The 13,363-nt window shown below is 40.2% G+C and overlaps 1 protein-coding gene across 1 annotated transcript in view; it reads right to left on the bottom strand.

Annotated features, from left to right (window-relative positions):
- Positions 1-13,363, bottom strand: part of CPNE4 (copine 4) — a 244,814-nt gene that overhangs the window by 188,826 nt on the left and 42,625 nt on the right. Inside the window, exon 2 of the mRNA XM_037386063.1 lies at positions 7,181-7,368. Within this exon, the coding sequence (XP_037241960.1) occupies positions 7,181-7,360 (180 nt within the window). The 5' untranslated portion in view covers positions 7,361-7,368. The remainder of the gene's footprint in view (positions 1-7,180; positions 7,369-13,363) is intronic.

Genomic DNA, 13,363 nt, shown 5'->3' with positions numbered 1-13,363 from the left:
GATGGCATCACTTCCCTCCAGCACGTTAACTGCACCACACCTGGTGTCATCGGCAAATTTGCTGAGGGTGTGCTCAACCTCACTGTCCATGTCACTGACAAAAACGTTAAACAGCACCAGTCCCAATACCAACCCCTGAGGAACACCACTCGTCACTAGTCTCCACTTGGACATCAAGCCACTGATCACAACTCTTTGAGTGCAACCACACAGAAAATTCCTTATCCATTAAGTGGTCCATCCATCAAATCCATGTCTCTCCAGTTTAGAGATGGATGTTGTGCAGGACGGTGTCAAATGCTTTGCAGAAGTCCAGGTCGATGATGTCAAGGTTTTTTTCCCTCATCCATCAACACTGTAACCCCATCATAGAAGGCCACCAGATTTGTCAGGTATGATTTGCCCTTAGTGAAGGCACGTTGGCTGTCACTAATCACCTCTCTGTTTTCTCTGTGCCTTAGCATAGCTTCCAGGAGGAACTCTCAAAGCACAGAAGTGAGACTGACTGGCTTGTAGCTCCCAGGTCTTCATTTTTTCCCTTTTTAAAAATGCGCTTTATGTTTCCCCTTTTCCAGTCATTGGGAACTTCACCGGACTGCTACAGCTTCTCAAATATGATGGATAGTGGCTTAGTCACTTCATTTGTTACTTCCCTGAGGACCCGTGGATGCATCTCATTGTGTCCCATGGACTTGTGCACCTCCTGGTTCCTTAGATGTTTTTGAACCTGACCTCCTACAGTGGATGGTTCCTCATTCTCCCAGTCCCTGCCTTTGCATTCTGCGACTTGGATGGTGTGGCTAGACCACTTGCCAGTGAAGACTGAGGCAAAAAAAAAGTCATTGAGTACCCTCAGCCTTCTCCATATCCTGGGTAAAAGTTTCCTTCCAGAGAGGGCCCACATTTTCCCTAGTCTTCTTCTTATCACAGTATATTCCTTTTATCATAGTATCTTCCTTTTTTTTCACGGTGTCTCATCCTATACAGGAACAAGGGACTTAAAATGAATCAACAAGTGGCAAGTTCAGAAAATACAAGTAGTATTACTTTATTCAATCACCATTTAAGCTGCAGAACTCTTATGTCCCAGGATATCATGAAAGTTTATTTTTTTAAATACAGTAACTTTTAAAATCATTTGAACAAAGGTATGGAAGTTATTCTACCAATATTTTTTAACTACAAAGACACAAACTCTTATTTAAGAACTCCCTAAGCTGCAGAGCACTGAGGGCTGGTAGAGCAAGCTGGAAAGACACTTATATTTCCCTCACACTTCTTCACTGTCAGCAACTAGCAAATGCAAGACAGGGTTAGACGGGCCTTGAGCCTGGTTCTGTATGGCTGCTGGTGGTGGTAGTTCTTGTTTCTAATCATTAAAACTTTTCACTTCCATCCAGATGCTTCAGCTATTACTTTCAGTTCATGTAGATGAACAAAAAAATGTATTTATTTGGGTTTATTTGTATACCTATATATAGATGATGTTTTTCCTCTTCACAGTGCTTTTGTAGTTATTTTGGAACAGTTTGGTAGAGTCATGGAACATGTCAGCCCACAGACGCCCCTGTTTCATGGCTTGTTGGCTTCTGCGGTGGGCTGTAACAGCCACAGATGGATAACATGAGAGACTTTTGGGTTTCTATGGAAACAAGTAGCTGGAGTCTGACTCGAGGCCTTCTCTTCAGATCCCTCCCCCATGCTAGGAAGGGGCAAGGAATATCCCTCACCCTCCAAAATGCAGAGGAGCGAAACAAGGCAGCAGGTGCTAGGAAGCGAAATGGGGAGCTGAGGCAGGTGAAAAGGTAGAGGAAGGAGAAGGTAGCTGGAATTAATTCAGAAATGAAACAAAAGACAGAGCAGGACTACATGGAAAAGAAAACACAGATTAAGAGCAAGACTGTATCCTTCCTATAGCTTGATTCCTAGTTAGCCCGTTTAGTAGGCTGCACTGGTATTCCACACATTCATTAGTTGCATGCATTTCCAAGGGAACTGTTCTCTACTGTCTGTTTGCATGAAAGTTTGTGTGGATGAGCAGGGTTAGTTCTCAAAGCAAAAGAAAAAAAAGATAACTCACTTTTGGTTTTTTTAATCATGCCAAGCTGATCCTTGAAATCAAATGTCATGCTAAATGGCAAGTGGATGCCTTTTATTTTAAATACACCAAAATGAAAAGTTGAGGGTTTGCCCTACACATTTTTATCAAAGCTTACTGAGCTTCACCAAATTTGTGACTTCAGATAACATTTTAATGAAAAAACTATTTCCATAAACAAACTTATCCATCCAAAAAATTTCACCCAATTCCATCAACATGAATTTTACGAACTGCACATTGCCTTTGTGTGCTGCTTTATTTGCTCTGCGGTTACTTCAAGCTTAATAACATCTTAGGGGAAAAAGCAAAAACTCCAGCTGGCTGTTCAGACCCACAAGGTAGCAGATACTCCATGTCCTGCTGCAGAAAGCTGTAGGAGTACAGCTACAGGAAGCCCACCCTGATTTCAAAACATGGCTACTGTCTTCTTAAGCTCCTCTCCTCTTTTCATAGTTACAGACATCACATTCCACCTGGCTACTTCAGGCTATATTACACCTTCTGATCTCATGTAATCTCGTATGACCAGACACAGCTCAGCAATCTACTTGACTTTCAAAATAACATGTACTTGCCACATGCAGGTTACAACCTGTGAACAGGCCCAAGCTACTTTCTTAGGAATAAGAAGTTAATGAGAATTTCAATGCTAACACATCTCAGCTGAAGACTGCCGTGCTATATACAATTAACATTTCTTACACAAGGACATTCACACTGCAGGTGGGTAAAATAACCATCGGAGCAAAGGAATTTATTATCATCTACCTTTGCCTGACTCCATTACCCCACTCAGCCATTCACCATCTGAAGCTTAGTCCATTAATTAAACTCCTTGAACATTCAAATCAATATGGAAAAACAGCCATCAAATTATTATCTTACATTGCTTAAGAAGTATAACATCTGGCCACCCTGCAAGTGTACCTGCCTAAAATTAAGGCCAGAAGAGCTAAAATTCAGCCCCGGATCAGCAAATTGTCTTCTGGTATGTTTGGACAGCATAATCTTAAATTCTGCTGTATCACACCCTGTCATCTCAGGCTAAAAATACAAACTTAATCTAAGAGAAGGAGTAAACTGCCGATTTTCCTGGGAGACACAATATATCATTTTAACTCTAGATCGGTGTAGATAGCGCTTTTCAGACAGCATCAACATACATACACAGAGAAATTTGAGGGGAGTGGTATGTCTTCACATTTTGAACATGCAGGTTTGTTTATGGGGAAACATCTACCCAGATAGAAAGATAAAACCAGCAAGCATATCTGTGCCAAAACTGGGGACAATACTCAGATTTCTTTGAGTACTTGTCCATGTCCTGCACATGTTCCTAATGGTTTCACGTCTGAGGAATAATATGGCCAACCTCAAATGATGCAGGGAACTACAGGCTGGACAATCTCACCTCAATTCCTGGGAAGGTGATGGAGCAGTTAATCTTGGAAACCATTTCCAGGGACATTAAGGATAAGAAAATCATCAGGAGTAGTCAACATGGCTTCACCAAGGGGAAGTCACGCTTGACCAATCTGACAGCCTGGTAGATGACAGAAGAGCAGTGGATATTGTCTACCTGGACTTCAGTAAGGCCTTTGACACAGTTTCTCCATAAGATCCTTATAGAGGACCTGTTAAGGTATGGATGGATGAGCAGACAGTGAAGTGGACTGAAAACTGGCTGAATGGCCAGGCCCAGAGACTGGTCATCAGTGACTCAAAGTCCAGTCCTCTTCAACATCTTCATTAATGATCTGAATGATAGGGTAGACTGTACCTTCATAGCAAGTTTGTAGATGGCATCAAACAGAGGAGTAGCTAATATGCCAGAGGGTCATGCTGCCATCCAGAGGGACTTTGACAGGCTGGAGGAATGAGCGAACAGGAACCTCGTGAAGTTCTGAAGGAGATGCAGAGCCCTACCCCTGCAGAGGAATAACCCCATGCACAAATATGTGCTGAGGGTCCCAACCAGTTGGAAAGCAGCTTCGCAGAAAAGAACCTGGGGGTTCTGCTGGACAGAGTTGATCATGAGCCAGCAATGTGCCCTTGTGGCAAAGGCACATGGTATCCTTGACTACCTTAGACAAAGTATTGCCAGCAGATCAAGGGAGGTCATCCTTCCCCCCTACTCAGGATGGGCGAGGCCGCAGCTGGAGCACTTGGGGGTGGAGTGGATCTTATCAATGTATACAAATACCTGAAGGGAGGATGCAAAGATGACAAAGCCAGGCTTCTTTTTAGTGGTGGCTAGTGGCAGGACCAGAGACAATAGGCACCAGCAGAAACATAAGAACATCAGGAAACACTTTTTTTACTGTGAGGGTGACTGAGCAGTGGCATAGGGTTTACAGGGAGGTTGTAGAGTCCCCCTCCCTAGGTATATTCAAAAACCATCTGACATAGTCCTGGGCAATTGGCTCTAGGTTGAGCAGCAGGTGCTGGACCAGATGACCTCTAGAGGTCCCTTCCAACCTCACCCTTTCAGTGACTGAACAATAATAGTAATAACAATAATAACAGCAACAACCACGAAAAACAACAAACCACAGAAAATCCACCACATAAAAAAAAAAATACACATATGCTATTTCCAATCTCTGGAAACAGCACCTACCCACTCTACAACATCATGGATAGTTTCATTCTATATTTATATGTGCGAGTGGCGTAATTTACACAAACACATACGCACAGTACTGCAGAACTGGAGAGAGAAAGAGAGAAAGAGAGAAAGAGAGAAAGAAAGAGAGAAAAAAAGAAAATTTCTCCTAAGTGACAGGCTGACATGTGTTACCAAAACTTTGCCAGAGACAAATATGCACAGATTTCTCACTTGCACGGATTGTCTGCATACGTAGACTGAGGCCATCATGTCCTACCATCTATAATTGCACCTACAATGCAATCCCATTAGCCTAAGCCCACCAGCTTCAGCTGCAGCTGGCCTAGCAGGAGCTGTGCAGTCAGTCCTCAGTACCTTCCATGCATTTCAAAAGCACCTATTTGCAAGAGCACAAGCATATACAGACCACAGCTTGTGCTCCATGTTTGTAAATCCTTCACACAATCAGAATGTGACCAGTATGCATGTTTCAGTAATACTAGATCTTGCTACAGCCTGTTTGGAGACATCCAGCCTCCAAGGGGTTTAAGGTACCTGGACATTCAAGACAAGTTAATGAAATCACCAAATCCATAGATGCAAACCTCTTCAGTTCCACTCCACTCTGGGTTGCCATTTAGTGATTTCTATGTTGAATATACTCACTTCACTGGTAACTAGATTTTTTTATTTTCAATTACTAGTCTGCCTGCCATCTCAGGTCTTACTGGATCATTGATTGTCATCAGCAGAAGATCCTTGCAGCCAAATTATGTCTTCAGGTATACCTGAGTGACTCTGATTAATTTAGCTCAGCAACTGGAACTTGATTAAAAATTCTGTTGAGAATGTGCTGGCCAGAATAGGAAAAGGCTCATGTCAGAGCTGTATTAGCTCTGCTGCACTGATAGGAACATGAACTAATAAAAACTTTTTGTTCATACTAAAATGAATACCCTGGACTTTCATTATACAGTAGCAGCAACTGACATAAGATGAGAATCATATCAGCAAGCAGATCTGTTCTGCAAGAATTACTCTATTCAGACAATCACTTTCCAAATTAAAAACCACATCAAATAAAAGCAATCTCCATTACAACATAAGAATATATAATTTAAAGCTGCTTACCCTGCTCGTAACTGGCCACAGACAGACCATGTGAAATGCACTCACTGAAATGGCCCAAAAGATTTCAATCTTTCCTTTCCAAACAGGAGTGTTTCATTTATTTTGACCTTTAATCCACTGCTTGTTTAATTTCTACTATTTGAGTGATTACATACAGTGCAGCTGAATTCTCTTTTCTACATGACTAGCTAGAATTACCTTTTGGGGGGCTATTACATCACCTTAAATTTCAATTACATGAAGACTGATTTTTGCAGCACTAGGACAATTGTGAAAGTTTTTTTTCTACTTATAAACTGGTTTCCTACCAGGCACCTATCTAACAGTTCCACAGCATTGAAATAAGAAAAGAGGAAAAATACCACCAAAAAATCCTTAACTGTGCTATGCTGCTACTGACCCTGCACTGGAATATTTCCAGAGGTCCAGAGGTCAAAACCACACAATTGAAATAACTGGAACAAAACTCCCAAAGTCTGACAAACTTGGCTGAAAATGCTAAATTAAAACACTCATGAATTTGAGACTTTGCTTTCTGGATATGTTCACAGTTATTATCATTTTTATCTTCTGAAAGATAACACAATCTTAATCTGAATGCTAAAATGTCGAAAACAGAGGGATGAATGCTTACTCAAAATGAACTGGATTTAATACATTCCTAATTTTCTCACACATACTTTCCATTAAAACTCACACCTATTATAGCCTGATTAATCACAAACACTCAAGTGTAACTTGTAAGTAAAATAACCTACAAGATATCATTTAAAATATTACATTCCATTCTAATGTTCTTTATTTACAATTTGCATGCCTCTAAGACATCCCGTTTCCGTTATCTATGAGATGGTTTCTAAGATTAGGTAAAATAACACAAAGTGGGATATTAATCAAACCTGCAATCCAACTGTAACACTCAAAATTTGCAAATCAAGCTACTCTGTCACCAAATTCCTTGCAAGCTAGTAATAAATACTCCTCTCTTTCACAACATTTTTCTTCTTTAGATTGGAATACATGATGGTCACTATCATTACCTCTGATATTATACAGCTTTGATGAAACAAGAGGGCCTAAAGGGAAAAGTTTTATGATGCTTCATTCTTTATTCATCTTCATTTTTAATCTAGACTCCAAAGAGAAGTTCAAAGTGTCATTAAGAGTCTGATTCAAATTGTGTTAGAGTTAATGGAAAAATCTCCCTTCACTCTTACACGATTATGCCACATGCTTCAAATTGCTTCTTCTCTTTATTGTTCCTGCTATTTGTATTTTGCCTCACTTTGTCTATACTGTCCTAAAGCATCAGAAGAATTTTTATTCTATTAAACACTCACCTCAAACCACTGGCCATGTGACTGCATTTTAAGTATGACACAGGGATCTGGTTTTGAGAGGGCATCCCTGTCTGATATGCCTTTGCATGCAACTCGCAGCTCCACTTTAGTCAGGCATGGGCTGTTAAAAATTCCCAGGGTATTGGCTGCTGATTCGTAGATGTTGCTCATCTTCTTCATTCCTTTATCTGAAAGAGACAAAAAGTCCATTATGAACAGTGCACGCATGGTACAGTCTGTCCTCCCATGCAGAAGCCAACACAATATTCTACTAGCCAATGGGACCCCATAACTGTGAATGAGGTCCAAAGCAAGAGGGGAAATAAAATCAAAGGAGTACCTGTAGAAGAAAGAAATACATCGTCTTGTATGTTTAGAAATAAGTCAAGCTCAGAATTAAATTTTCCACCATGCCCCTGAACTCTGGGGGTGAACTGAGACCTCGACTTCCAGTTCTGTCCTTGCCAAAGGATAGACAGGATGGCAACTCTGAATTTCTTCAGATAACACCTTATTCCAGTAACAAGGCTAAATTAAATTTGTTAAGCACTCCTTCAATCTGCCTTTATTTCTCTATACTCCATCTAAAAAGCAAGTGGTTTATCTTACAGAAACTTTTAACGTAAATGCCATAGAAGGCCCCTTTCATATCAACCTTAAATTCCCAAATACATTTCACTCTCTATTTCCACATTACTGCAGAAGATTACACCACCACCCCATTCCTAAGCAAGTAGTCAAGACTGACATCCCAAGCAGAAAAGCAGGATATTTATGCTGGCAAATCTTGTTGTTACACAGTTCTCGTGGTTTAACCCCAGCTGGCAACTAAGTACCATGCAGCTGCTTGCTCTGTGAAGTTAAAAATAAAACCAAAACTCACAAAGCCACACCTTCAGAATATCCAGCTTTCCTATGAATTATAAAGGCAACATTAGAAAGGTATTTCTAAATTCAGCGTAAGAACAGTTGGCAGTACAGTGAGGACCTTGAATACATACAGATAAACTTAAGGAAGGTAAGCCTGAATGATGATGCGGACGATCTGCTCTCCTTGCAGATGAGAGAAAAGCTTGTTAACAACTTAGAATTCTTCAGCTCTATACAGCAACTTACTATATGACCACTGATCTGCTGCAAAAACCCAGCCTTCTGGTTTCGAGATGTTTGTAAGTGAACTGAGTGCAGATGGGCTCTAACTACCATCTCTAGCTCAGGCTCTGTGGACGTTTTTCCTTACGGTAAAACAGGCTTCTCGAAACATGAGCCGTGACACAACCATAGTGCCTGACATCCTAAGATCAAAACAGCCTCCTTCAGCCCTTCGCAGTCACCTGACCTGTAAATGCTGCCAGCTAAACTATGTTTCCTTGGATTCACCCCCAGGAAAGAAACATGACTGGGGAAAAAAGCAAAACTAAACAAACATGGTAAAATAACATAATGACATTAAGCTATGTTACAAAGCCCAAGGAGCATACTCAACTTCTACACAGTCTATTCCTATGCACTAGTTTAGCTTCTCATACATTTTTAGCTAAGACTCTTAACACTGAAAATAGACAAGCACACCTCAGTTCTCACAGTCTTTTACAGGGTAGGGAACAACATTTTGTGCTGGGTCAATTCGGGTCAGTGATGGCAAAGATCACAGTCCTACCTTGAAAGCAATGCCAAGGAGGGGGAACTGGGCTCTAGCCTAATCGGAACTACTCTGATAAAACCATAACCTGAGAAGCAATGATCTGCATGCAAGAAGGACTTGCCACCTCAACTAAGCATGACAATAATATCTGGACTACCAAAAGTGATGATTCAAAACAATGACTGGGAGACTAGTTTTCTTCTTTTTGTTGCTTTTTTTCCAAAAAGAGAACAGTTTAAGGTGGTGGTAACTTTGACAAAGCCACTGAAGTCTATTTAGCTAAAAATTACAGAGAAGATTGTATGTATATGTATTTTGCTAGCAGTCATCACAAGTCTGTTTTTCCATTCTATTGCTGATATGTCTCTGATATATGATGTCAGGTACCCAAGTTTCCATTAACTGGGATTATGAAAAGACACAGAAATTGAGGTGGAGGAGAGACTGTTATCTAATTATTCATCATTTTATAATCCAGTCTCCTTCAGAAAGCTGCTCAACAAGCTCATCCCACACATTTACAAGACATTTTTACATGCTGCCCTTTCCAAATTGAAATCCATTTGAAAATTGGGTTAATTCTCTCTCATGCACATCTTACATCATTAATGAAATGTCATCCATTGTGCAGAAATGGGTTGGTGATTTAATTAAACTGGATGATTTCAACACTAAAGAGAAGGGGAAAAAGTAGCAGAGTGAGGGGGAGAGATGTATTTTTCCTCCTCCCACAATAATTATACACTGGTTTTTCAGAACAGCAGGCAAGTATAAAATTACATTTCTTTTTATCACTACAACTATTACAACAAGCCATAGTCTTATTCTTTTGTCCCATTATATTCTTCTTTTAGTATAATCACCAGCTTGGGCTGTTGTACTGATGTCAAGTTACCAGGAAGCTGGCAGCCTGGAAAATAGATTCTGAGTCTACTGAAGGTGGCTAAAAAAAGTATTATTTTACGTAAATGTAGATGAGGTAGATTGCGTTAGAAGTATTTTGTCAATTAACTATGTACATGGAAGAATAAATTGCTCATTTTTCATTGCTGCAAACTCTTCCTTCTTCACTTCATTATAACCTCATTATTTCTTCAATGTCCATGTGGCTTTAACATTCACTGAATAAGATCTGTTTCTGTGAGAGGAAAGTGACACTGTAGATAAGGAAGTGAACTAAGTGATAAATCACATACTACTGAAGTTTCCAGTTCATTGCTGCACACGTTCTTTTTCATTTCCGAGGAAAACAGTGTATCATCATACACTTCCCACACAAACTTCTTAGCCAGTGCTAGACTGCACAGAACGAGGAAGCAAGACCAGGCCTTATGGTTTCACCCCTCCATGGTGAAATAGCAAGGAAGAAGGCAGTACCAACTGGACAAAATTTAAAGTACACTGTGCTGAAACTGAAGCATATACTATGTTAACAAAAAACCCCAAGCCAAAGAAGAAAAAAAAAAAAAAAATAAAAGGTGTGAAAGACCTTGATAGCACCATGACCATGTACCCTATGGAATACAAAGAAAAAGTGAGGACCTTGGAAGACGGTTCCACTGTCCCAAAAATATTCTATGTCTAGCATACTTAGAGCTTATTTAGTAGAGATTAATGTGCTCTTCTGACATTTTTTTAAGAGATTCATGGCTCAGAGGGATCTGATGTGTATAAATTCCTGATGGGGGGGAATAAAGAACATGAAGCCAAAATTTTCTCAGCAGGGCCCAGTGATAGGACAACAGGCAATTGGCACAAACTGAAATACTGAAAATTCTGATTAAACAAATGGAAACTTTCTGCTGTAAGGTTGGTTGAATACTGGAACAAGCTGCTCAGAGAACTTGTGTCGACTCCATCCCTGGAGACACACACCTTGTCTGAGTGTTCCTGAGCAACAGGTTTGGGTGTTTGGGTGGAGACACCCAAACCTGAGCAACCTGCTTTGAGCAGAGTTTTAGAATAGATGATCTGCAGAGGTCCTTTCCAACCTCTAGTACTCTGTGACTAAGCAGGAGACAACCAAATTGTAAACTTCTTAGTTTACAGATTTCCTTTGTGATCTGTTTTTCATGTGCTTAGCACAGATGGATACTAATCAATGCTTTGGGCCCCTTGGCTCCAAAATCAGGTAGAAAATCAGAAGACAGACATGAGCCCAGCATTTCTGGTAACTAGCGCTACAAAAGCTCCTATATGTAGCTACTGCATTAAAAGTAATAGCATGGAAGTCCAGAAGTCTGGCCTGGCTAGATAACTGGATTACACTGAAAACCAGTATTACACGTTTGCTAGCTAGTCTTTCTTCTCTCAGAGAGACTGAATGGCTTAAAAATGTTTAGCCATCTAGTGCCTACGAAAGTAAGGAACTCTGAGGTGAAATAGAAACAGTACATGCCTCTCATCGAGATCTAAAAGCCTTTAATTCAGCTCACACAATCAATCTACCTTGTTACAAAATATGATCCACAGAGGGCTTTAGAGAACCTCACTGCAAAGTTGTAACTGGGCTCCTTAGATTCATGAAATAACTCTAAGATGTTATCTGAATTCAGATTTCAAATTTTCTCCCATGTCCACACTGCCATTTTGCTGTCCTACACACACACACACACACAAAAAAAAAAATCTCCAAAAAGCTTTTCTTCAAGTTGTCTGGGTGAAGTATAAGAAGTTTGCTTCTCCACAGCACCTTGCAAAGAATCAGGGAAACATGCACACTCAGCCTTACCGTCAGTTCAGGTAATAAATGAGTAGGGAAGAAGAAAGATGCTGAGATTAAAAGGAGTAACCAGTGTGCTCTGCATTTGGAAACAGGGCCTACTATTCTGAAACTTGTACTCCAGCCCAAAGTACATGCAAATGAATTTGGGAGTTGCAGGTTCCCCATCACCATTTGTTGAGGGCTGTGTCTGAACCATTTCTTTTATTGGCACTGTGGTCATGAAATGAAAATGAACCAAGAGCATCTGCCTGCTTCTGCAAAAATAAACAACAAGACTCTACTCCTGGAGAGGTAAATGTTGTTTACAAGTATGTGCATGCAGTGGGAAATACTAACGGTAGTTATCTGAAATAAGAGTTGTGAATAAGCACCTCCAAAAGAGGGAAAGACCTAAAAACACTAGATGTTGTAGCATTAAGTGCTCCCTACTTACTTATACCTCCATACAGGACAGAAATTTAGCATTCAAGACAGGAGCAGCTGAACTCTCTAGACGGAAAGCTTTGAACCTACAGTTTCTGGATCTTCCAGGGCTTAGAGTCTAATAAAAATATGAAAACCAAGTCTACAGTTAGCAGCTTAAAATTCTTAAAACTCAGACTACCAACTTCTCCTGGAAAAAAGTTAGTGCTCCACAGTTCGAACCAGATGGAAACTCATTTTTCTACATGATTAAAAATGTGATCCTGTAGCACTAGGAAAATTGTTTCCTCTAATTCTGTTCTAGATTCTCAATTTATGTTATAACTCCGGCAAAATCAAAGTCTAAATAGTCGTATTCATTTTGGGGTGAAATCACTAGCTTTAAGTGACAAGCAGAATCTGATTAAACAAAATACCATTGTGAAAGTATTTACTTTTTATAGGGTTTACTTTGAGATCCACAGAAGTCAGTGAGAAAATGTCCCACTGATTTCAGTAGAGTGGGCAGCTGAGTAATATAGCACCCCAAGCAATCCTGTCTTCTCCCAGTGTATTTTATCATTTGACAACACAGTACTGAAACATAATCATCAGGCAAAGAGGGTTCAAATGCTTCAGAACCACCTCTTGGGGCCTGACCCAAATGCCACTAAGCTTATTCATTGGCTTCAAATGTGCATTTCTCAGGCCTTGAGGATTTCATGTGCTTCTCTCCTATCTCACATTATGATGCAAGACCAAGCTACACAAAATACAGTAAGGGCAAGATTTATAGAAAAAGATGAAATTACTTTGGGTGTTCAGGAATAAAAGTTTTAAAAGGTTCTTCTGTTTAGTTACCTGTTGAGCTCCAGCAGAATGTAGGCCACAGACCCCTTCAGGAAATGATACTAATTGAGATAAGCAATAATTTTTCTTTAAGAAACTACACAATTTGGAATTCCCAGTCTCACTGAATTACTCTATCAGTTGTTGGCATCAAGGCTTCCTTGGCTGTAAAAAGCAAGCCCATTCCTTCTCATTCAGCTGCATGGTTGGCAAATAAGCTTTGCACAAATGAAGAAAGATGGGAATTCATTGTGACTGGAGATTCAGCAAGTTGATTAAATTAATATTCCATGTATGTAACGAGGAACTTGCTAAGACACCTGGCTGGCCCAGGACTGAAGGCGGAGCCCAGAGTGATAGTAGAGAAAGCAGACCTATCTTTATTACAAGTGTATATGAGTGATTGGAAACCAGTGATCAGCCACAACAGCTGATATTCATTGCCCTCCAGTTCCTCCGTATAGCAGAATTTTTTTCTCACTATAGCATTTTCATAGCATAGGGTTTTCTGTAACCCCTGTTACATCGTTTGACCAACCTCACTATGAACTATTTTTTTCCT

This window comes from Falco rusticolus, chromosome 4 (assembly GCF_015220075.1).
Source record: "Falco rusticolus isolate bFalRus1 chromosome 4, bFalRus1.pri, whole genome shotgun sequence".
NCBI lineage: Eukaryota > Metazoa > Chordata > Aves > Falconiformes > Falconidae > Falco > Falco rusticolus.
This window is presented reverse-complemented; position numbering and strand designations above follow the sequence as displayed.